This window comes from Natator depressus, chromosome 11 (genome assembly GCF_965152275.1).
Source record: "Natator depressus isolate rNatDep1 chromosome 11, rNatDep2.hap1, whole genome shotgun sequence".
NCBI classification, from domain to species: Eukaryota; Metazoa; Chordata; order Testudines; family Cheloniidae; genus Natator; species Natator depressus.
In genome coordinates, this window is record NC_134244.1 from 21,362,000 (window position 1) to 21,386,450 (window position 24,451).

General features: G+C 40.4%; 1 protein-coding gene across 1 annotated transcript in view; it reads right to left on the minus strand.

The window, feature by feature from the left end:
* The window catches only part of LRP1B (LDL receptor related protein 1B), a 1,292,938-nt gene that overhangs the window by 387,684 nt on the left and 880,803 nt on the right, over positions 1-24,451 (minus strand). The window contains exons 33-35 of the mRNA XM_074967293.1: positions 16,425-16,565; positions 13,112-13,237; positions 6,793-6,924 (exon numbers count right to left, since the gene is read on the minus strand). Coding sequence (XP_074823394.1) covers positions 6,793-6,924; positions 13,112-13,237; positions 16,425-16,565 — 399 coding nt within the window. The remainder of the gene's footprint in view (positions 1-6,792; positions 6,925-13,111; positions 13,238-16,424; positions 16,566-24,451) is intronic.

Sequence of the window (24,451 nt, forward strand, 5' to 3'; positions counted from 1 at the left end):
TTCGAGAGGCAGTGTATGATTACATGTGAATTACCTACAAAAATGTACTGGGTAGTTGAGACTTCATGAGAATGTTGTATTACAAATAACTCTTAAAATCATAAGAACTCAGACTGATTACAGAGAAAATGTTTGTTTACTTGGTGCAACTAACAGCACTTTCTGAAAAGTCATCATCACTGTTTTGTTGATGGTGCATCCTGTTCCCCAGACCATGAAACAGCAGAGCTGAAACTGTATAAACAGCAAACAGCTGGTACCTGCGTACACAGTCAGAAAGGGAGTTAGGGTGAGAAGTGGGGAAGAACACGTTTGGACTGGCTTTCGGACATCGCAAAAAGCACTCTTCTGAACATAGATGGGGCAGAAAAAATAGTAACTTTTTTAAAAGAAAAAACGAGAGGCATACGATTTAAAGTGATCTTTTAAAAAAATCCAATTAATAAACAAATGTTGACAGTGTTCTTTAAAACACCCAGATTAACCAAGGATATTATGCTTGTTTTCCAAAACAGAAAATGTGTAAGTAGTTTAGTGATCTAAATCTATGAGGTATTTTTTAAAAAAAATATTAATATTTGTAATACAATACCTGGAAAGAATATTCCTAGTATTAAAAGCATGACTTTTTTTCAAGCTATAGTAATTAATAAATATTTGCATTTACAATGGAAGTATATAGTACTCTACATAAGAAAATATATACATTATGCTGGCACACTAACTGGGTCAGAAGAGCAGTGTATGAAAGCCCATAAGACTCAGTTTCAGAAACAAGCTTCCAATTTAAAACAAAATGAAATAAATAAATAAAAATAAAATAAAATAAAATAAAATATAAACCCTCACTGCTCTGAGCTAATGGGGGCTGAGAACATAAAAATATATAAAAGAAGGGCAGGGAACAATGATACTCTTTCACACATCAAAGTTGCTAGTTATAGAAAGGGATGTCAGAAATGTAGGTTAAGATTTGTTTGTCCTGTCATTTGGAGAAACTGGCATAACATATGTGGCTGTTTTAATGGTTGGTCATAGGTAGCTGGAAAGCGGCGGCTGCTGGCCGGGATCTCAGCTTTGAAGGCAGAGCCACAGCAAGCAGCGGAGAAGTAAGGATGGCATGGTATGGTATTGCCAACCTTACTTCTGCACTGCTGCCTGAAGAGCTGGGCTCTCAGTCAGCAGCTGCCACACTTGGGCCACCCAGCTCTGAAGGCAGCAGCACAGAAGTAAAGGTGGCATACTATGGTACTGCCACTCTTCCTTCTGCACTGCTGCTGGCAGGGTGCTGTTTTCAGAGCTGGGCAGCCAACAGCTGCCACTCTCCAGCCGCCCAAATCTAAGGGTGGCAATACTACACCCCCCTAAAATAATCTTGTGACCTCTCTGCAACTCCCTTTTGGGTCAGGACACCCAATTTGAGAAACACTGGTCTCCGCCATGGAATCTGTGCAGTATAGGGTAAAAGCACACAAAAGACCAGATTTAATGCGGGGGAGGGGGGAGACCAGATTTCATGGTCCGTGATGCATTTTTCATGGCCGTGAATTTGGTAGGGTCATAGTCATAGGTATGAGGGTTATATTACAAAGTGTAATATATTTCTGCTTACTTTGGAGAGATGCCAATCTCTTTCATAATTACTACTGAGGCAAGGCCCTCCAATTTTTACCCTACACCTTTGCCAAAGAAAACCAAATCTGTCTGAAATTCAGATTATAGGTCAGGTAGAATTTTATTTTGTGCTAGAAAGCTGGAAGCAATTCAGACAAGACAGAGTGTGAGGTGGGGGGACACTCAGAATGAGGTACTCACTTTTCGAAAATGTTCATAACCTCTTTCAGAAAAACACTATTGAAATCATTCAAACTGAACTGGAAATACATAGGACTATAGGAATTCCTGTAATGGATCAACCCAGTGGTCTATCTAGTACAGCATGCTCTCTCTAGTAGTGGCCTGTACCAGATGCTTCAGCAAGAATACTGTCATGACTTGGTCCAGCCACGCTCCACAGACAGAACCCAGTCTGTTGTGATTGGAGCTAACTGCTGAATCCCACATGCCTCTAACTCTCCTGAATAAGGGTAGGCACTCCAAAGCTCACACGTCGATAAACACATTTTATTGAAAGGATTTATGGCATTAAGGAAAGGGAATTTTGAAACTTATCTTTCCTTTTCTATTGTAATGGTAAATCTAAGGTTTCATCTGTCTGTTTTCATCAGTGTCCTTGCAGGATACCTGCTCCACATCCACAGAATGCCTGACGCTGATGAGGAGGAGAAAGAAGAGGGACTAGGGAAGACATGTTCAGCAAGACCCTGCAAGCCAGTGCTGCATCACACTGAGAACAAAGGGCCAACATGACAGCCTGGAAAAGGAAAGAGCAAACAGGAAAAAGTGCCAGGAGTCCCAGCAGGAAAAGGAGACAGAAATGCCCCAGGACATAATAAATCTTCTCAGGAAAGAAACCCAAATGCTGCAGATCCTGGATGACCTATAGTTGTAAAAATCTCAGAGTCCTCTCAGTATTCCATGGTAGCAGCTCTCTGCACCCTCCACCATGACACATATGCCCCGCACCATTCCACACCAGAGGACAACAAGAAAACCAGTTTCACATACCCTATCTGGTGAGAACCATGGTTGACATGTGTATAAGCCACAAGACACTACATTTGTAGACTCAAATGGACAGAAGCATTTGTTCGCTGCCTTTCCAGTGGTAACATTTTATTCCATTAATTTATTAAAAGTTTCTACTGCATTGGCTATGGCTTTTTGCATGCTGCTTTTGCCACTCAATAAGTTTCTGGTTTTGGAGAATAAAATTTTCTTTATTAGTTCACAACTCATACTGCAGAATACACAGCAATACTCAAATCTGACAGTATTTATAAATGTACAGCGAGCACTAAATAACTCATTGGTTCAGGAAAACACACATATAAAAATACAGGCAGCACTACACAATTCTAGCAGCACCCAAACCTCCAAGCACAAAGAACAGTCCAGACCAGAACACCACTATGGATTTCCATTATAGAGCTCTTTTAAATGCTCCCTTAACCACATAGCATCACACTGAGTTCTTGTCTTGAACTGTTCAAAGTCAGCAAATAGTTGCTAAACCTCCACCCTCCACCCTGGCAGGAGTTCTTCTCTCTCTCTGCGTCACAGATATTATGCAGGACGCAGCAGGCAGCTATAATCAGTGGGATATTTTTCTGACTGAGCTCTAATCTAGTGCGTAAACACTGCTAGCGTCCCTTCAATTTGCCAAAAGCGCATTCAACAGTTATTCTGCACCTGCTGAATGGTAACTGAATCTTTCCTTTGTGCTGTCAAGGTGGCTGGTAAATGGCTTCATGATCCAGGGAAACAAGGGGTAGGCTGGGTGGCCCAGAATCACTACTGGCATTTCAGTATCACAGTGAATGACAATCTATGGGTCAAGAGAGAATGTCCCTGCTTGTAGCTTTCTGAACAGTCCTGTGTTCTTAAAGATGTGAACATCATAAACCTGCCCTGATCAGCCCACAGTGATACCAGAGAACCAACATTTGCATAAACATTGAAAAATAGCCCTTTCTGTTGGCAAGATGGGCTCATACCAAAATAGAGATGTGTGCCATTTATCATCCCACTACACTTTGGGAACCCCATTGCTGCAATCCATTCACTATGTCCTGCACGTTACCAAAAGTCACAGTCCTGAATAGCAGGAGACGATTAACAGCCCTACATGCATGCATGACAACAGCCCCAACTGCACATTTTCCAGCTCCACATCTAGACCTGCTCACAATAGGGAAGATCCTCCCTGGCCTGTGGAACCTCAGGAGACTACAAAGGGATGCCTTCTCCTATATATAAGCCTAAATTTGTCAATGATTGAAAATTTACTGCATCTTACATATTTTCTTTACATTGTTTAGTTATTTCGGGTTGGCTGCATTAACCATAAATTCATATTATCTGCTGTCAACTTTATTAAAAGCAATGATAATTCATGGAGAAATTTTACTTGCCAATGAATTTGTCAAGAAAAAATAACCCACTTCTTTTCCCACTAAAATACCATATTCGCTTGATTTTCACTCTCGGATCTCAGCTGCCTATGAGAAATGCTATACATCTCCCTAGCTTTCAAAGATTTTTGTCCCATTGGGGCACTTGCAAACAAGTTTTATTCTGAGAGAAACTACCAGTGCCTCAGTGCCATGTAGTACATTCTATTTAATCTCCTTTATGGGCTACAAGAGATTAGACTGGAAAATAAAAAATGTGGTGGTAGCTTTGCCAAGCACAGAGCATCTCAGTGTTTCAGGACTGCCCTTGGCTCAGACGTGCTGGGTCTCTTGCTTGGTCTCTTCTTTTCCTGGGCAGCTTTGAAACTGCTCCTCCTAACACCTGAAGAGAGGTTACTTACTTTAGAATAATTGGAGCTCTTTGAGAAACCTATGTCCAGACAGATCCCTCTGTACATATTTATGTTTCATTCATGGGAGCCTAGAATCTTTCATACAGCAGAGTCCGTTGGGCCTGTGCATCCCTGCATACTCTTGCATCACCAACAGTGAGGGTATAAAATGTAGAAAGGCCTCACTGCCATTCAGCTCCTTCACCAATACAGAAATTTGGGTGAGGATTCCATATCAGTGGGGAAGGAGAGTGGGTCTGGGGATCTAAATTTTCAGTAGGAATTTCAGATGTCTGAAAGTTCCTCTCTCCCAATGAAATATTGAATAAGGCAGTGCAGCCATAAAAGTTTCAATTTCACCCATCCTATAAACTGAGGTAATGGCAACTAAAAACACTAGTTTTAATAGAAAGGTGATATTGAAAACATGACGACATGGGCTCAAGGGGAGGGTCCATCAAACATGTAAGTACCATGTTTAAGTTTCAGGTAGGGAAAGGCTCCTTAATTATCAGAAACACACAAATTAGGCCCTTTAAAAGCCAAGAAATAGTAGGGTAAGAAAAGAAATTCAATGACCATCAGCAGGTAGGTGATACACCAGCATAGCTGCCAGATGTACTCTAATAGTGCTAACTGAAAGCCTCACATGTTTGAATGATAATAAGCAGTGGTGTGCACAGGAAGGTGGCAAGCAGGGGCAAAGGCCCCCTAAATATTCATCTAAAAATATGTATTTCTGCTCCAGACCTGGACCAAGGCCTGGCCACTGCTCCAGCCCAGGCCACTGACCACCGTTTGCTGCAGAAATCAGGAGCTCTTTGTTGGTATTAATTAGAAGAAGAAGGGGGACTCTGTAAAGGAAACAAATGAAATCTGTTTTGCTTTCTCTTCTGTACTGTTGTATAGAGACCCAGAGGTTGAAATGTCACTATACAGTCTTTCCGAGAGTAAAGGGTTCTTTTTCTCTCATGATACACTTAGGTGTTCCAGGCAACTTATACTTCTTGTGTGCTGCTGTTATAAACAATGTCAGAGGTACATGGTATGAAAAAAGCACCCCAACCTCTTAGGGGGAACTTGATACCTGTGATCTGCCCTCCTAGATGTGGCTAATAAAGATGCAGGAATCTACCACAGGACCCTACAAGGTTCAAGAATAGCTTTATTAATTGGCATGGCTAAACAACTTTGGGAAGTCAGGTGTAAAATGTAAAACAATTTGTGTGATCTCTCCTGAACTATCTCCAGAGGGATACTGCCATCCTTTGGAAAAGATCCCAGAAGGTCCTGAAGTTATCTATAGTAGACATATTTGATGGACTCCTCATCAGGTGAGGATGAGGCTATGTAGAAGAATAAATTGATTCTCATATTCCTCTACCAGGTCTTCCTGGCACTCCTATAATACATCCCTCACACCAGCACCAGCAACCTTCTACAGCACCCAGGAGCCTGCTATACTGGCTCTCTGAATGCTAAAGACTCCCCAAAGTATGTAGAATACCCAGATAAGAGAATTTGACCAGTCTCTACAGTCTCCACTCAGTGGCACAAAGAAGCAGAGTGGGGAAGAAAATCTGTCCCTATGCATTGTGTGTGCATCATAACTGTCTGTAAAACAAATATCTGATCAGATCACATGTGAAATATCAGATCACATGTGTAAACCACAGTAATACTTGAATTCACCCCTAAATTCAGTCTGATACCCTTCTAAGAAATGTTGTTGGTTTCCCCCCTTCCACACTAAACGTGTATTAATTACTTGTATTTATTAATTATATATAAAGTCACATGTTCATAGAATCATAGAATACTGGGACTGGAATGCACCTTGAGAGGTCATCTAGTCCAGTCCCGTGGACTCAAGGCAGGACTAAGTATTATCTAGACCACCCCTGACAAGTGTTTGTCCAACCTGCTCTTAAAAATCCCCAATGATGGAGATTCCACAACCTCCCTAGGCAATTTATTCCAGTGCTTAACTACCCTGGCAGTTAGGAAGTGTTTCCTAATGTTCAACCTAAAATGCTCTTGCTGCAATTAAAGCTCATTGCTTCTTGTCCTAGCCTCAGAAGTTAAGGAGAACAATTTTTCTCCCTCCTCCTTGTAAAATGTTCAAAAATAAGAGTGGGATACAGTTTATTACTTACTTCCACTATCAATTACAGTTTAAAAATGACATTTTAATATTTTTCACTGAGTACTCTGGTCAGTTATGTATTTAAGGATCGGTTTTTAGGGGGGGTCAAGCATTGGTAGCTCCCATTGGCTTAAAATGCAGTTGTAGTTACTTAGCAGTTTTGAAAAAAAATAGTATTTTAATTTAAATATAAAATACATCTACATAATATTTTATTTACCTCCATAGAAATCTATACCCACAGCAAACGAAGTTCCAGATATGGGCATTAAAGCATCCGTTTTGTCATTTGGATCAAGAGGAATTCCTCTAATTCCTTCATGAACAGAATACATGAGAAATGACTCAATACCTAAGGGAAAATTAAATAGTTAATAAGAGCAAAATACAGTAACCATAGGTTAACATTCAAAATGAACAAATTTTAATGAATTAATATTTTGTAGTGCAACATACTGGGCAGCTATTTAAAGAAATCATTAAAGAAAATCTGGAAATATTAATTCAGGTTGTTGTTCTTTAACCACTAGAAATATTGGACTGTGCTGTTTTTGATATTTCTGAATAAAATAGTTTAAAAAGAACTCTTCTCCAATTCAAGCTTCATCTTGTACTTTCAAAAAATTTGATATTTTGCATGCAACCCCTCCCCCCGCAGCATTAACACACAATTAAGGTTAAAAAGTCATGGCTAATTCAAGAGTGTTGTCACTTCATATTAAAACTTGTAGGTTATGCTTCCCACCACCAAGCTTCAAGAACCTTCTGGAAAGAGATACTCTTGAGACACTATACATTTGGAGCCAGTTATAAAAAGGGCCTTCTGACCCCAACCAGCTCATTTTTTTTCCCGCTAAGCCCAAGAGTCCTAGAACAAAAAGTTCTAAGAAAGGAAGAAAGTGCAGTCAGTGTGAATATACACAGACAACACTCCTGAAGAACCACAGATATCACGTCTGCATAGTCCCACTTGTAGGGGATTTGCTAGCAGTCTGACCCTGGGAACATCAGTTGAGGAGTTCCAATTAAATAGGAATTATAGAACCACCATCCCAAAGTGAAGAACTGATCTAGATGCCAAGTGGAAAGGGTACTGATGAGTAAATGTGTGTACAGAATTTAAGTGCGAGTTTTCTATGCAGATTTCTAAGAGGGAAACATTGACAAATTTGCTATCAATGCAACCTTACCCTTGTATATTGAGCTCTAAAGCTCTGAGGAACTAACACCTAGCTATGGTATACCATGCCTCAGTCCACAAGCCAATCCACTAAGGCACAATGTGTAAATAGATTTCCCAATTCCCATAGGCTACAAAAAGTTTCTTACTTCCTAAAAGTCTTAGTCCTATACAAATACAAATGTCAAACTCTCTCAACATCCATGACATAGTGTTTCCAACTCTCATTTTATTGTGAATCTCATCCAACCCTGCAGAGCACACTCTGTAGCTGGATTTTATTTTCCAATTTTTCTTTGGAACATAATTATTTTTAATACAGAGAAGTTACCTACCAGTAACTGTTGTCCTTCAAGAGTGTCACCTCTGCATAATCCCTCTTGTGGGCATAGCCCCCCCCCCCCCCCCCGCTTCAAGCTGCAGAAATGTTCTATCTAGCAGCGTCCACATTGGGACCAACTGTCCCCTCCCCCATGGAGGATTCTGATGGTATACAAAGGGAGAGGCCCCAACCACCCTTCAGTTCCTTCCCTAACATTGGAAATCTTTCACTGAGACTCCAAAAAATGGGGGAGATGAGTGGGGAAGTGTAAATATGAAGGGGCAACATTCACCCATAACTGTTGTTCTTCTTCTTTGAGTGGTATTTGCATATTCTCACTTCTGGGAGATTGCCAAGCAAACAATGCTTTAGGAAGGTGGGCTGAGGAATTCTACGTGAACAAACACTGGATTAGCTCTGGATGACAGTCCAAAAGAGTACTGGAAATTACCATAATTTCAGTCTCCATATTAGACCTCAATGAAAGACTTCTGGTTTTGATTTTTGGGGTCCCTTTGCATATATGTACCTACAGAGCTTCAAGCAACAGCTCTGTAAATTCTACACAAAAAGACAGAAGGCCTACAATGTCTTCAGATTAGTTGAATATTTTTGATATATCCAAGTGAATGAATACCTGGTATTTAAGCCCTACTTACTTAAATTATCCCTTCTAACTACTGATCAATCTTATACTTCTACAATCCTACAACTTAACTCTATTTAACATTCAATGATTATATATGACATAACATGTTAGTTAATCATAACCACACAATAAATGAACAATAAAGTAAACTCATTAGCTACAAAAGCAACTCGTTACAGCATTATGGTACCAAACTCTTTATGCATCTAATGCAGAGAATAAAGCCGGGGGTGGGGGGGCAGACTGTTAAACAGCACACTTGTCTGTGGAAAAGGGAATTAAGAATGTTTGGGAGGAAAATTTGTACATTGCAAGGCTAGGACATTGGGTACCACATAAAATTAATAATTCAACTGTGCAAATTATAACTGTTATTCCTAGATGGACAGGGAGTCCTAGAGAATTAGTGTATGGTAACAGTATGGGTATTATTGAGAATGGAACATATAGACAACATTATCCTAGTGTTAAGTTGGCAAAAAATGATAGTGTTGAGATAAACACTGCATTTTGTCAAAGAACATGGCATAGATGATTCTGTGAATGCATGGGACCAACTAATCACAAAGGAGAAGTGAAAGAGATGGAAAGGCTTGGTGATATCTTGTGTGCATTGGGATACCATCACTTTTCAGTTGGGACAATGACATGCCAGAGCAACCTAGATGGGTTTTGTTTAAACTTCACCTTTTTGACTCAGATTGGGACTCATGCTTTATGGCTAAGTGAATGGATTGAGAAGAATGTAATAGAGGAAGTGATGGACAACACTGAATGGGACTCAGTGACTAATCTCTTTGTACCTATACTGCCCATGTCCATTAACATAACCGATTTAGTAAAGAGAAACATGAAGCAATTGGTGCCCATTACCCACCAGATAGCTGAGCAACAACAAATTGGGGACAACACTGTACAGGCTGTGGAAACACTCCGGTGGGCCATACCAAAGGAGGTGATCTTGCACCTCCTGGTACATACTTTAAGTTTAGTCTTAATGGGAGTTCAAATAATAATGCTTGGTGTGGTCATAGGAATGTGTTGCTGGATAATAAAATTGAAAAAGCAAGCACAAAAGGAGAGAAATATGATGCAAATGGAACAAATGTTAACATAAGAGAAATTGAAAAGGAGTGCAATACAGGGCTGGCTTAGCTGATACGAGCAGGCCCGAGTTAAGACAAGACATGCCTGAACAGGTAATTGCTGAACAAACCCAAACAAGTAGTTATTGAAACAACTAACTATTGTGGGTATGTTTATAGTAAACAAAGTAGGCAAAACACCTGAACTAATAAGATTGCCTTATGCAATCTGCAAAGCGATTGGTCTTTACATACAAAAAGTATAGATGTTTGTAGTTAGTAAACATGTCTATAAACTGTGCAGCGTGTGACATGAACTGGAATTCTGGTATCTTGTATCTTAACTTCCTGCATCTAGGTCTGGCCAGCATAGACGAAGAGCTGTTACATGCAGTGACCAAGTGCAATAAAGTAACCTGAATGATGAGCTGAAGTTTAACAGAGTTTTTTGTATTCCAGAGAACTGGCTTAAGTGTTCTCCCAGAACTGGACAAGGTGTTCTAGATAATTCAAGTGGAAAAGATCTCGGAGGGAATCTGAACACCAGGTAAGATCAGGGAGATGGATGTTGCTGAAGCCAAGCACAGAGCCACTTGAGACTAAGAGATGTCCAAAGTCAATGCTGAACTTACACATTGCCAGACTTAGTTGAAGACCTTCCACCATCAGCAACAGTGAATGGGGTTACCCTCCCTTTCCTACAGGTTGTTCAGGTGTTGTATGTGCCCGTTGGGTACTATATAGTCTTCAAACTGAAGAAACCTGTACCAACTAACTGTTTACCTAACTAGCTATAAAGAAAATACCCCACAAAGGCAGAATCCAAGAAAGAAGCTGATGAGAAAAGCACTGAGGACATTGCGTAATATTTGAACTTGCTGCACCTTCAGCAGTTAAAACGAAACAGAAGTACAGTTTGGGCCCCTCCCCCTTTTATACACTCGGAATGCTTCACAGACAGGAGGGCAGAAAGAGTATAAGAGCCCCATGGATGCTGCTTCCTAGAAAAAATGAATAATTTTAAATGATATAGCTGGATATCAGTGACATGGTATCCCACAAGTGGAAATATGCATCAGACACTTGAAAAAGAACACACATTACCCATTTAATCCTTTCATCAACCAACTCTTTGGGTCTCCATGCTTTCTGTGACTGTCTCATCACACTGAGAATTACTAGATTTAAGATGATAATATTGATCATAATTAATTCTATTTCTATTGTAGTGGCATTCACGGGTCCCAGACAGGATTTGGATCCCGTTGTACTAAGTACTATACAAACTCATAGCAGGAAAACATCCATCAGTTTCATATATGTTGTGAATTACATATTTTCATTCTTATTACATTGGAAAGCAGAAAGTAGGTAAAGCTTTGACCATTGCCAAAAAAGCATGGGAGTAATCATGTAATACTGAAAAGACATTGTTACAGTTTAAAAATAAATATGGTGCTTGCAAGACTCTAAAAGAAAAGACTGCTGTACAGATTTCCTTGTGTAATGCTCAGATGTTAAATTCAAGATGTGGATAGGAAATTCACATACCACAGCATCACCTGACATCTCTATTGTGTTTTGGGTTAGTATAAGCAAATTGTAGCAAATGAATCCATTGAGACATGGAGATTTTTCATACGGACATTTCTTTTTTGGTATGCGAACTCTGTAAAGTACTACTACCCTCCTAAAGAGTCGTAAGATAATATTTATTTTTCTAGTTCTGTGTTCTTTGAACATCTGGAGACTGAAGTTATTCTGAATACACATCTTTTCATAGATATGAATTGCTTGAAATTAAAGGCAGATTTAGTCTTGCAAAATAACTGTTGAGATGATTTAGGAAATATTTAATTTGGTTACAAATGAAGAAAATACGTTTTTTAATAGATCAATCCTCTCGTTCATTCATTCTTATAGCTCAAGTCATAACTAGCAGAAAGGGAACATCTAGTGACAACTATTTCAGGAAACCACTGCCATGGATTCAAAAGTTACAATTGCCTGTAAAAGCAAATTAAAATTACATTTAAAAAGAAAACAAAAAAAACCCCCACCATATTAAAATAATTTTATTTAGGTTGAAAAGCCAAGCATTCAAAAGTTAGGAAATGCCAGATTTAAGGTTGCTTAAGTCTGCCATCTTGTGTGTCTATCCTGTGCATTGAATGAAACAGGGATCTTCTAGAAAAAATAGTATGTAATCATGTTGTTAAAGACTATCATAATGTATAGACACAGTAGCAGCAATGTGAGTCTGTCCTTAGAATGTCCATGTTCAGTCATTTTGGTCTGCTGACAAAATCTTCCTGGGGAACACAAGCAAATAAGGGATTTTCAACAGTGTATATCTCAGCAAAACATGAATGGAATTTCCAGGGTCAAAGGAAAGGTAATTCTCTGGTCAGATGTCTTATCCTGTGCTGAATTCCAAAGGTCTATTCCAAACAATGGAAATCTTAAAGTTTCTCAAAAAGGGTCATAAGAATCTTTTATAATGGAAAGTGTTAGGCAGTGTAAATATAGGGGTCATTACCAACTTCCAAAAAATTATATTTTTTCCACTGGATGTAGAATTAGAAGTCCTGAGCCTGGAGGCCTCTTGAGGAACCAAAGTTCCACACTAAATGTTATACCTATTGAGAACCATAATGCTTTTCTTGCGTAAAACAAAAGTCCAAAAATTTCAGGGAACCTTCCCAAATATTCAATTTAAAAACTTTTCAACAAATTGGAAAAGGTCCTTTAACTTCTATAATCCATTCTGGAGGCAAAATCTTTACTGGAATTTAGGATAAAAGTAACTGCAGTAGCTCCTATCAGCAGCCATTTCTTATAAGTTTTCCCTTCAGGTTCCAAGATGTTAAAGTTAGCCTCTTCATATCCTGTTGTAGTAGAGACCCCTAGTGAAAAGTTTGTACACCCGCATGGTTTGTAAAAACAGATCTAGCAGATGTGAACCAATAAAGAGCTACAGAATGATGGTCCTGTCCTTCAAAATGTTCCTGCTCATCTGTGTATCTAAAAGAAGGGGACATATACAAGTTTCATAGCATTACTTTTTTTCCCCAAAATAAATCTGAAAAAGTTCTGAGGAACAGAAATATGGAAATTAGAATCAAAGGTGCAATTAATCCTTAGCTAAAGTGGAACCTCCTTTCTTCTGCCATAATCTAGCCATGTTTTTCTTAGTAAAATTGTTCATTTAGGTTTAAAAAAAAAACAAATAAGGACTCTTTCTCTGTCTCAATGTTGTCACAACATTTGTTTAGCAAAAGAAAGAACTGAAAAGCTCAATACCTTGACATGACATACGATTTTTTCGGAGGTTATAACCCACTGTACACATGCATGTTCTGGTAGTTTCTGATGTTGGTAAGCAAAGCTGGGAACACCCGCCGTTGTTTAGTTGACATGAATTGCTACCTGCACCATGGAAAAAAAGGGGGGAAATGGATGGTTACAACTCTGTGGAGCCTACTGAAGTTTAAGCTGTTCTGTTGCTTAGTATTAGTATTTTAATACCAATTGATTAACAATTCATAGCATATTATTCACCTGATTTATTTGAAATTGAAAACACACACATGCTGAAAACCATGAAAACCTCAGCATAACATTATGTTTTATGTTTAGAATATTTTACAAATCTCTTTAAACTAAAATAGACCTGACTGAGCTTGTCTATTTTAAACTAAGAGAACATGATGAAACTGGAAACATGTCAAGTTCAAGCTTAGCACTCCATGACTGAGTGCTAAAACCTCAGTACCATGTCACTAAATGAAAGGCATTTTTAAAATAAATTTACTGTTAAAAAAGCACTTATACATTTTCCTGTTTGTAGAACTGTGCACATAATTCCCCAAACACAACATTAAACTTATACCTTTAAGATTTATCTATTTATCTAGCATATTAATTCTCATTATCTATGTGTAGCAACAGTGACAAGTATTACCTAGATAATCATAGACATATATTCCACAAAGATATCCCACAGATTATTCCAGGCTCACTTTACTAATTAAAACTGATTATTTGAATTTCAATAATTTATGAACTCTCCCAGTTCATTAAATATCTAATTATTATAGCACTTTTATTATGTTGGGCCATGTGATGCTATTCACAGCATGTTAGGCAATGATACAAAGTGTAAAAGATCCCTCTGAGGATTGTAAAGTACCACAAAAAAGTATACATCAAATATCTCCAAAGAAAATTTAATATAACAACATAGTTAATTTCTTCATCTCAACTCATATTATGGGGTTTGATTGAATAGTCTTCATCTCAACTCATATTATGGTGTTTGATTGAATATTCCGACTTCTTTTAACTTGTCACCTTCATTTTGAACCCACTTAAACTCTGAGATAGATTTACCTAGTTGAGATGATGGATATGTTCTGATGGTCTGCCTGAGGAGGCTGAGTGATTAAATTTCAGCAGGCTGGATAATAATCAACATTTTTTAATTAAAAATATTTTTTATTTACAACAGAATTAAAAAAAATATTAAATGCAGGGTTGCATTTTAAAAAAATATTTAAAATTAAAATTGACAACCTAAGTTAAGGCCCAAGCTTATCGTAGTAAATTAAAAGAATTAAAATTAAATAATAATAATAATTAAGGCTAAGATTTTCTCATTGTTATTTTTAGTAAAAGTCATGGACAGGTCACGGGCAATAAATAAAAATTCACCGAAGCAGGTGACTTTTGCTGCTGCAGAAGTGGTGGCTGGGAGCTGTGGGGTTCCTGCTCTGCCTATGGCAGCTGGAAGGTGACCTCATTTCCCAAAGAGAAAATTTCCTAAAGTCAGGGCCCCACTGGCTGCCAGCTCCAGCGTCCCACAGCCCCAGGGGCTGAAGCAGAGATTCAGTGACTTCCATGACCTCCGTGTCATAAACAATAATAATAAAACTCCAAACAACATTAAGAATTATGTTTGTTGTCCAGTTTTAAAGAAACTCAAACCACCAATGATGGGTGGAAGTCACTTGCTAAGGATCTGAAACCAACCAGCTTTTGACAGCAGTAGCCTCTTTTGCAGGTACAGAGAGAATATTATCTTCATTCCAATTTATTCAACTAGTTCAGTTCAATGATTAGTTCACTCAAAGTTTATAAACCAATTGGACGTTGAAAAAGAAGAAACACTTGTTTTTCTCTTCCAATCTATGAAACTAGGTATGAGAGGATGAGATATACTAGTTCTAAAGTCTTGAAGAACATAGTGAGCAGTCACTATTCATTCAATTCACTAACCAGAGATAATATTTCCTTTTTTGAATAAATCAGTTAGATTTAAATACAAAACATGTTTGGCTAAACTTTTTTTTTCTTTTCTATCCGGTACAGTTAAACTAAATAATTACTGAAATAAATGTATATAGATATTGTGTATCCTTCTGGTTGGCAAAAAATACCACCAATTTACTATAATGACTATATTTAGTTGCAGATCTACATGTTTCAGTAGTTACCAACCAAAGAAAATCAACCTGTCTTTAGGAACATAAAGACATGTTTAAAAGCTGAATGCAGTGTGTTTGTAGCTGTGTCATTCCTAGAATATTAGAGAGGCAGGTAGGTGAGGTAATACGTTTGATTGGACCAACTTCTGCTGGTGAGAGAGACAAGTTTTTGAGGTTACACAGAGCTCTCTGCCATGTACATTGGCCAAACCAGACAGTCTCTACACAAAAGAATAAGTGGACACAAATCAGACATCAAGAATAGTAACATTCAAAAACCAGTAGGAGAGCACTTCAATCTCCCTGGACACTCAATAACAGAAATAAAAGCCTCTGCAGTGGCTCTTTCACATTCCCCAGAATCCTACTGGAAGCAATAGCCTCCTGATTTGCAGTTTACCTCTTCAGGTGTATGTAATAGAGAAAGGAAACTGAAACACAGACTCTCTCTCTCTCTCTCATACACACTCACACAGAGTTTATTTTACAAATAGTTTACTTTGTGGGATAGTATATATGTCTAAAAACAAGCTCACAGTTTGCAATGTCCTTGATTATAGTTTTTTTCATGATAATAATAGGGAAACATACAAATTCATTCTCCTACCAAACAAAAATAAAATTGCCTGATTTTTCTTGTCACTTACTCCCAATTTACATCAGTGCAATTTCAGTGAAGTAAAATAAATTACATTGGCTTAAAACCATTGAGATGAATGAAAAACATCAACGATTTTTCAAATACTATTTCTTGTATTTATTTTTTTCATAATTTATTGAGAGACACACAGCATTAACAAGTGAATGAAAAAGAAAACATTCACATTTATGTCTTAGTTCTGATTACCAAATTTAAGCTTCACAGTACCATAGGAATTTCTATTTGCATTATGCATCATATTCAAATATTTTGAATACACATTAAAGAAAGATTTCTAAACTATTACCTAATATTTTGAAAGTTATTAACTACATTGCAATACACTATGGATAGAAGCTCTACTTTTAGTCAGTGTCTCAGACAACGAATGGGAACAAATATAAATCTCTATGCATTTTGGGAATAACATGGAAGATGAATACATTATGTACTCTAATGGTAGTTTAAAGATATTTAAAACACAATTTACCTTGCTGTGCTGCTTTATCATACACTTTCATATGTACAACCCCTGAAGTCTTGTTTCGCAGGACAATGGGGGTTCTTCCATCTCTTTTGTTGCATGTACCCAGCTGAGCTAAGTTGTGGTCTGCCCACCAGAGTTTTTTATCTGTAAAAATGTCAAGGTTTGTTTTTTTTTTAAATAAAGATAATCATCTTATCAAACAATATACATTTGACACAAATAAATCCTTAGTTTCCAAATCATTCAGTTTTAATTAACTGTTGGTTCCTTAAAGTCTGAGGAAGTCCGTCATAATTTAAAAGTATAGAAATCACACTTTCACTCCTTTCCCTCCCTCCACAAATTAGGGTTCTAAGCATTCTGTAGTTAACATAATGCTTGGGAAGGATGCCTGAGTAAGAGCCATGGAAATTGAAGTCTTATATCTACAGAAAAAAGCACAGCAATATGAGAGCATAAATGTTATCAGAATATCCTCAAATCCTTTTTGACTTGACCATATTTAGAGATGAGCAGGCAGTCTCCATACTTTCAGTTCTTGGCCTTAGTGTTCAAATTAATAAACAGCACATTGATATGTAAACACTATTATTATTTTTTTATATAACCGCTATCTGCAAGGAATGATTATAGAATCACAGAAATGTAGGGCTAAACGGGACGGCAAGAAGTCATCTAGTCCATTCCCCGCACTCTGAGGCACAGTTAAGTATACCTAGGTCATCCCTGACAGGTGGTTTGGCTAACCTGTTCTTAAAAATCTCCAATTATGCAGAGACCATCAACCAATTTCACACAGATTACAAAAGGAGCAAACTAACAACTGTTGTCGAAACCTATTAACAGATCCATTATTTTATAACAAAAATCTATAAAACTTGGTTTACAACTTAAATGAGATAAGTGTAGTATTTTACATAAATACACAGTTATAAATTAGCCTGTGGAAGTCTGTAAAGCTATACTGACAAAACCTGCTACCAGTCACTTTCTTCATCTTTATGATATTGATCACATATTGTAGTTGATGCTTTTCTACTCTTTGTCTTCCTGATCTGTCTTTTAAAGTCTTTGATCTCATGGTTAGGTTGAAAGTTCTGTTTTTCTTACATTTAGATGTGTAAACTGTTTCTTAGTTCTCCTATCAAAACTCTACTAAATATTAAGGTTTATTCCTTCTTCCTCTTCTTCTATTTTCCTTATTTTGATATCTCATTTTTTTAGTTTAACTTTGACTACTGCTGAAGGGGTTTCTCCCTCATTAATAAAAAAAAGTTCTCAAATTATTAGGATGGTGACAGCCAACAAACCTCTGCCAATGAACTCCAAAAAGTTCTACCAGATTGCTAAGTAGTTATTTTTTCCTCTCTCTCTCATAAAACTCTGACTTAGCCCTGGTCTACACTAGGACTTTAGGTCGAATTTAGCAGCGTTAAATCGATGTAAACCTGCACCCGTCCACACGATGAAGCCCTTTATTTCGACTTAAAGGGCTCTTAAAATCGATTTCCTTACTCCACCCCGACAGGTGGATTAGCGCTTAAATCGGCCTTGCCAGGTCGAATTTGGGGTACTGTGGACACAATTTGACGGTATTGGCCTCCGGGAGCTATCCCACAGTGCTCCATTGTGACTGCTCTGGACAGCACTCTCAACTCAGATGCACGATTGTTTGCCATTGCTCTGATGCAGGGAGGGGCGACTGACGACACGGCTTACAGGGTTGGCTTCAGGGAGCTAAAATCAACAAAGGGGGTGGCTTTACATCAAGGAGTATTTCAGGCAGGACTTCATGAAGGGTTCCAATAAGAAATGGTGCACCTAAGTTATTGTTCTTATTGGAACAAGGAGGTTAGTCTGGCCTCTGATTGATACATGGCTAGATTTACCTCGCTGCACCTTCTCTGTGAGTGACTGCAGTGTGACCTAGAGGAATGAGTCCCCTAGACGGGTGTCATAAATATAAAGGGAAGGGTAAACCCCTTTAAAATCCCTCCTGGCCAGAGGAAAAACTCCTCTCACCTGTAAAGGGTTAAGCAGCTAAAGGTAACCTCACTGGCACCTGACCAAAATGACCAATGAGGAGACAAGATACTTTAAAAAGCTGGGAGGAGAGAGAGAAACAAAGGGTCTGTGTGTCTGTCTATATTCTGTCTTTGCCGGGGATAGACCAGGAATGGAGTCTTAGAACTTTTAGTAAGTAATCTAGCTAGGTACGTGTTAGATTATGATTTCTTTAAATGGCTGAGAAAAGAATTGTGCTGAATAGAATAACTACTTCTGTCTGTGTATCTTTTTTGTAACTTAAGGTTTTGCCTAGAGGGATTCTCTATGTTTTGAATCTAATTACCCTGTAAGGTATCTACTATCCTGATTTTACAGAGGGGATTTCTTTACTTCTATTTACTCCTATTTCTATTAAAAGTCTTCTTGTAAGAAAACTGAATGCTTTTTCATTGTTCTCAGATCCAAGGGTTTGGGTCTGTGGTCACCTATGCAAATTGGTGAGGCTTTTTTATCCAACATTTCCCAGGAAAGGGGGGGTGCAAGTGTTGGGAGGATTGTTCACTGTTCTTAAGATCCAAGGGTCTGGGTCTGTAGTCACCTAGGCAAATTGGTGAGGCTTTTTACCAAACCTTGTCCAGGAAGTGGGGTGCAAGGTTTTGGGAAGTATTTGGGGGGAAAGACATTTCCAAACAGCTCTTCCCCAGTAACCAGTATTTGTTTGGTGGTGGTAGCAGCCAATCCAAGGACAAAGGGTGGAATATTTTGTACCTTGGGGAACTTTTTGACCTAAGCTGGTAAAGATAAGCTTAGGAGGTTTTCATGCAGGTCCCCACATCTGTACCCTAGCGTTCAGAGTGGGGGAGGAACCTTGACAACGGGGGGGGGAGGAAGCAAATGAGTACAAAACAAATCTGGTCTATTTCTTGTTTTGATACACTCCATCTATCTTTTACATCTTTGGCTGGCAGCAGACGGTGCAGAAGGACTGCATGCCATCCACATCTCAGGCAGAAGATGGTACAATACGACTGCTAGCAATCCATACCGCCTGCCTGCTCACCATAAGATGGTTCAATAGGACTGACTGCAGGACTAAAGAGAATGACTTGATCAAGTCACTCCAAATTTAGTCCCTGTGCCCATGTCTGCCCAGGCGCTCCTGGCCGACGTGGCCAGGAGCACCTCAGACATGATGATGACGGCTACAAGTCCTATTGCACCGTCTGCTGCCACAAGGCAATGGGTTGCTGCTACTGTGTAGCAATGCAGTACCGCGTCTGCCAGCACCCAGGAGACAGAAGGTGACGGTTACCTGAGCGGGCTCCATGCTTGCTGTGGTATGGCATCTGCACAGGTAACTCATGAAAAAAGGAGAAAAACGATTGTCTGCCCTTGCTTTCACGGAGGGAGGGAACGGGGGCCTGACGATATGTACCCAGAACCACCCGCAACAATGTTTTAGCCCCATCAGGCATTGGGATCTCAACCCAGAATTCCAATGAGCAGCGGAGACTGCAGGAACTGTGGGATAGCTACCCACAGTGCAACACTCCGGAAGTCGACGCTTGCCTCGGTACTGTGGAAGCACTCCGCCCAGTTAATTCACTTAATGCACTTAGAGCATTTTCTGTGGGGAGACACACACTCGAATATATAAAAACGATTTCTAAAAAACTGACTTCTACAAATTCGACCTAATTTCGTAGTGTAGACATACCCTTAATGAGTTAATTTTTCTATACCAGTATTTCCGCTCATTTTTGGATAGCAGGTAGTAGATTTAGGAGAGTTGCTCCTCTTAACCCACCTTACTACAGTAATTTTAGGAGCAACTAGGAGATAAGTGATCAACTCTTTATGGCATTTATAAGAAACAAAGTTTTTAGGACAACTTAATGAAAATACTCAGGGCTTATCCAACAGCCAACACCATTATCTCTCTATGATGTCTCCAGACGTCTTCCCAAATGTCTTATTTTGGGGGGCTTGTCTATTAAATATGCAGAAATCCTTCCATTTGATTACATTCTCTGCAGCATTTTCCCATCCCAATACCATACATTTGTTTAATTTTAAAAAGAGGATAAAGATGTTTAACATAGTTTTCTTAAATTGTGATTACTGAGGTTTAGGGACCATGGTTCCATATGTTCAGTTCTCAGTTTTTGTGACTATGCCTATATCAACTTTACACCTTTTCATTAATGTACTTATTTCCTCTAAAAGTTAGAGATTACATTTTACAGAACGGAACGTAAGTCTGTGTGTTTTACGGATGTAGTGAGTAGTTTTTTTCCAAATTTTTCTTCTTGGTTTTGTTTAATTGTGGGACAGTGAATTGCATTAGATCACACTTTGTCACTCCTTTAGGGAGACCTTGTTCATTAGATTATTTCTCTTCTCATTGCTCTCTATGTCATAGGTGCTGACTCCGTGGGTGTTCCAGGGCTGGAGCATCCATGAAAAAAATTAGCATGTGGTTAACACCCACTGTTAGCCATCTCCTCCCCTTGCCCTGCCACAGTGCCTCCCAGGGTGCTTTTCTTAAGGGGACACTCAGAGGTGCCCGTTCCTGCTGGGCTGTTTGCCTGTGGCTGAACAGAAATGTTCCCCGCTGTTAGCCATGGGGAGGGGGGTGGGGGGAGGGGCTAACTACGTGCTGGGGGGGAGGCAAAACGCGACCTTGTAACGAAAGCAGATGTGCTATGTATGTAATGTTAACAGAAAGGTTTACCGTGAAAGAGTGTACCCATTGTTCTATAAAATGTCTTTTTAAATACCACTGTCCCTTTTTTTCTCCACCAGTTGCATGTGTTTCAAGGATCACAGGATCTTCTCCTTCCCAGAGGCTAGCGAAGATTAGAAGGCGAAAAAAATGCTCTCGTGATGAAATGTTCTCTGAGCTCATGCTGTCCTCCCACACTGACAGAGCACAGACGAATGCATGGAGGCAGACAATGTCAGAGTGCAGGAAAGCACAAAATGACCGGAGGAGAGGTGGCGGGCTGAAGAGAGTAACTGGAGGGCTGAAGAGAGGGCTGAAGCTGAAAGGTGGTGGCAGCATGATGAGAGGAGGCAGGATTCAATGCTGAGGCTGCTGGAGGATCAAACTAATATGCTCCAGCGTATGGTTGAGCTGCAGGAAAGGCAGCAGAAGCACAGACCGCCGCTACAGCCCCTGTGTTACCAACCACCCTCCTCCCCAAGTTCCATAGCCTCCTCACCCAGACGCCCAAGAACATGGTGGGGGGGGCCTCCGGCCACCCAGCCACTCCACCCCAGAGGATTGCCCAAGCAACAGAAGGCTGGCATTCAACAAGTTTTAAAGTTTGAAACTTTTAAAGTGCCTTGTGGCCTTGTCCTTCCCTCCTCCACTACCCCTCCTGGTGCTTCTCTCCTCCACCACCCCTCCTGGGCTACCTTGGTAGTTATCCCCCTATTTGTGTGATGAATTAATAAAGAATGCATGAATGTGAAGCAACAATGACTTTATTGCCTCTGCAAGCGGTGATCGAAGGGAGGAGGAGAGGGTGGTTAGCTTACAGGGAAGTAGAGTGAACCAAGGGGCAGAGGGTTTCGTCAAGGAGAAACAAACAGAACTTTCACACCGTAGCCTGGCCAGTCATAAAACTGGTTTTCAAAGCTTCTCTGATGCGCACCGCGCCCTCCTGTGCTCTTCTAAACACCCTGGTGTCTGGCTGTGCGTAACAAGCAGCAGGCAATTTGCCTCCACCTCCTACCCCGCCATAAATGCCTCCCCCTTACTCTCACAGATATTGTGGAGCGCACAGCAAGCAGTAATAACAGTGGGAATATTGGTTTTGCTGAGGTCTAACCGAGTCAGTAAAGTGCGCCAGCGCGCTTTTAAATGTCCAAATGCACATTCTACCACCATTCTGCACTTGCTCAGCCTGTAGTTGAACAGCTCCTGACTACTGTCCAGGCTGCCTGTGTACGGCTTCATGAGCCATGGCATTAAGGGGTAGGTTGGGTCCCCAAAAATAACTATAGGCATTTCAACATCCTCAAAGGTTATTTTCTGGTCTGGGAATAAAGTCCGTTCCTGCAGCTTTTGAAACAGACCAGAGTTCCTGAAGATGCGATCATCATGTACCTTTCCCAGCCATCCCACGTTGATGTTGGTGAAACATCCCTTGTGATCCACCAGTGCTTGCAGCTCTATTGAAAAGTACCCCTTGCAGTTTATGTACTCGCCGACTTGGTGCTCAGGTGCCAAGATAGGGATATGGGTTCCGTCTATGGCCCCACCACAGTTAGGGAATCCCATTGCAGCAAAGCCATCCACTATGACCTGCACATTTCCCAGGGTCACTAGCCTTGATATCAGCAGATCTTTGATTGCATTGGCTACTTGCATCACAGCCGCCCCCACAGTAGATTTGCCCACTCCAAATTGATTCCCAACTCACCGGTAGCTGTCTGGCATTGCAAGCTTCCACAGGGCTATTGCCACTTGCTTCTCAACTGTGAGGGCTGCTCTCATCTTGGTATTCTTGTGCCTCAGGGCAGGGGAAAGCAAGTCACAAAGTTCCATGAAAGTGCCCTTACGCATGTGAAAGTTTCGCAGCCACTGGGAATCATCCCAAACCTGCAACACTATGTGGTCCCACCAGTCTTTGCTTGTTTCCCGAGCCCAGAATCGGCGTTCCACTGCATGAACCTGCCCCATTAGCACCATGATGCCCACATTGCCAGGGCCCGTGCTTTGAGAGAAGTCTGTGTCCATGTCCTCATCACTCACGTCACCGCGCTGACGTCGCCTACTTGCCCGGTATCGCTTTGCCAGGTTCTGGTGCTGCATATACTGCTGGATAATGCATGTGGTGTTTAATGTGATCCTAACTGCCAAAGTGATCTGAGCGGGCTCCATGCTTGCCGTGGTATCGCATCTGCACAGAAAAAAGGCGCAGAACGATTGTCTGCCATTGCCCTGACAGAGGGAGGAGCGACTGATGACATGGCTTACAGGGTTGGCTTACAGGGAATTAAAATCAACAAAGGGGGTGGCTTTGCGAGAAACTGAATGGCCCACTCAAGGATAGAACTCAAAACCTCAAGGATAGAACTCAAAACTGGGTTTAGCAGGCCGTTGATTTCACAGAGGGAGGGAGGGACAGAGGAGAAAATGAATACAACACAAATCTGGTCTATTTCTTGTTTTGAGCCACTTCATCTATCTTTATACATCTTGCTGGCAGCAGACTGTGCAGTATGTCTGCTAGCCATCGTCAACACCTGGGTGTTTGGCAGAAGACGGTGCAGTATGACTACTGGCCATCATCTTCTGCTAGCTGCAGATTAAAAGACAGTGCAGGACTGAATCGCCACGAGACAAAACAAGGGAAATGACCTGGCTGAGTCACTCCCATGTTTGCCCAGGCGCCCGGCTAAAAGAGCACCCAGGACTACGTCGATGACGGCTACCCGCCATACTGCACTGTCTGCTGCCAAAAGGCAATAAACTGCTACTGTGTAGCAATGCAGTACCACGTCTGCCAGCACCCAGGAGACATACGGTGACGGTTACCTGAGTGGGCTCCATGCTTGCCGTGGTATGGCATCTGCACAGGTAACTCACGAAAAAGGAGCAAAACGATTGTCTGCCCTTGCTTTCATAGAAGGAGGGAGGGAACGGGGGCCTGACGATATGTACCCAGAACCACCCGCGACAATGTTTTAGCCCCATCAGGCACTGGGATTTCTACCCAGAATTCAAATGGGCGGTGGAGACTGCGGGAACTGTGGGATAGCCACCCACAGTGCAATGCTCCGGAAGTCGATGGTTGCCTCGGTAATGTGGACACACTCCGCCGACTACATGCACTAGAGTATTTGTGTGGGGACACACACAATCGACTGTATAAAAACGCTTTCTACAAAACCGACTTCTATAAATTCGACCTATTTTCGTGATGTAGACATACCCCTAGAGTGTAATATGGTAGGTATTTTGCACACTTAAAAGGCAGACTGTAAACCTGTAGCAAACGGACTACTCATGA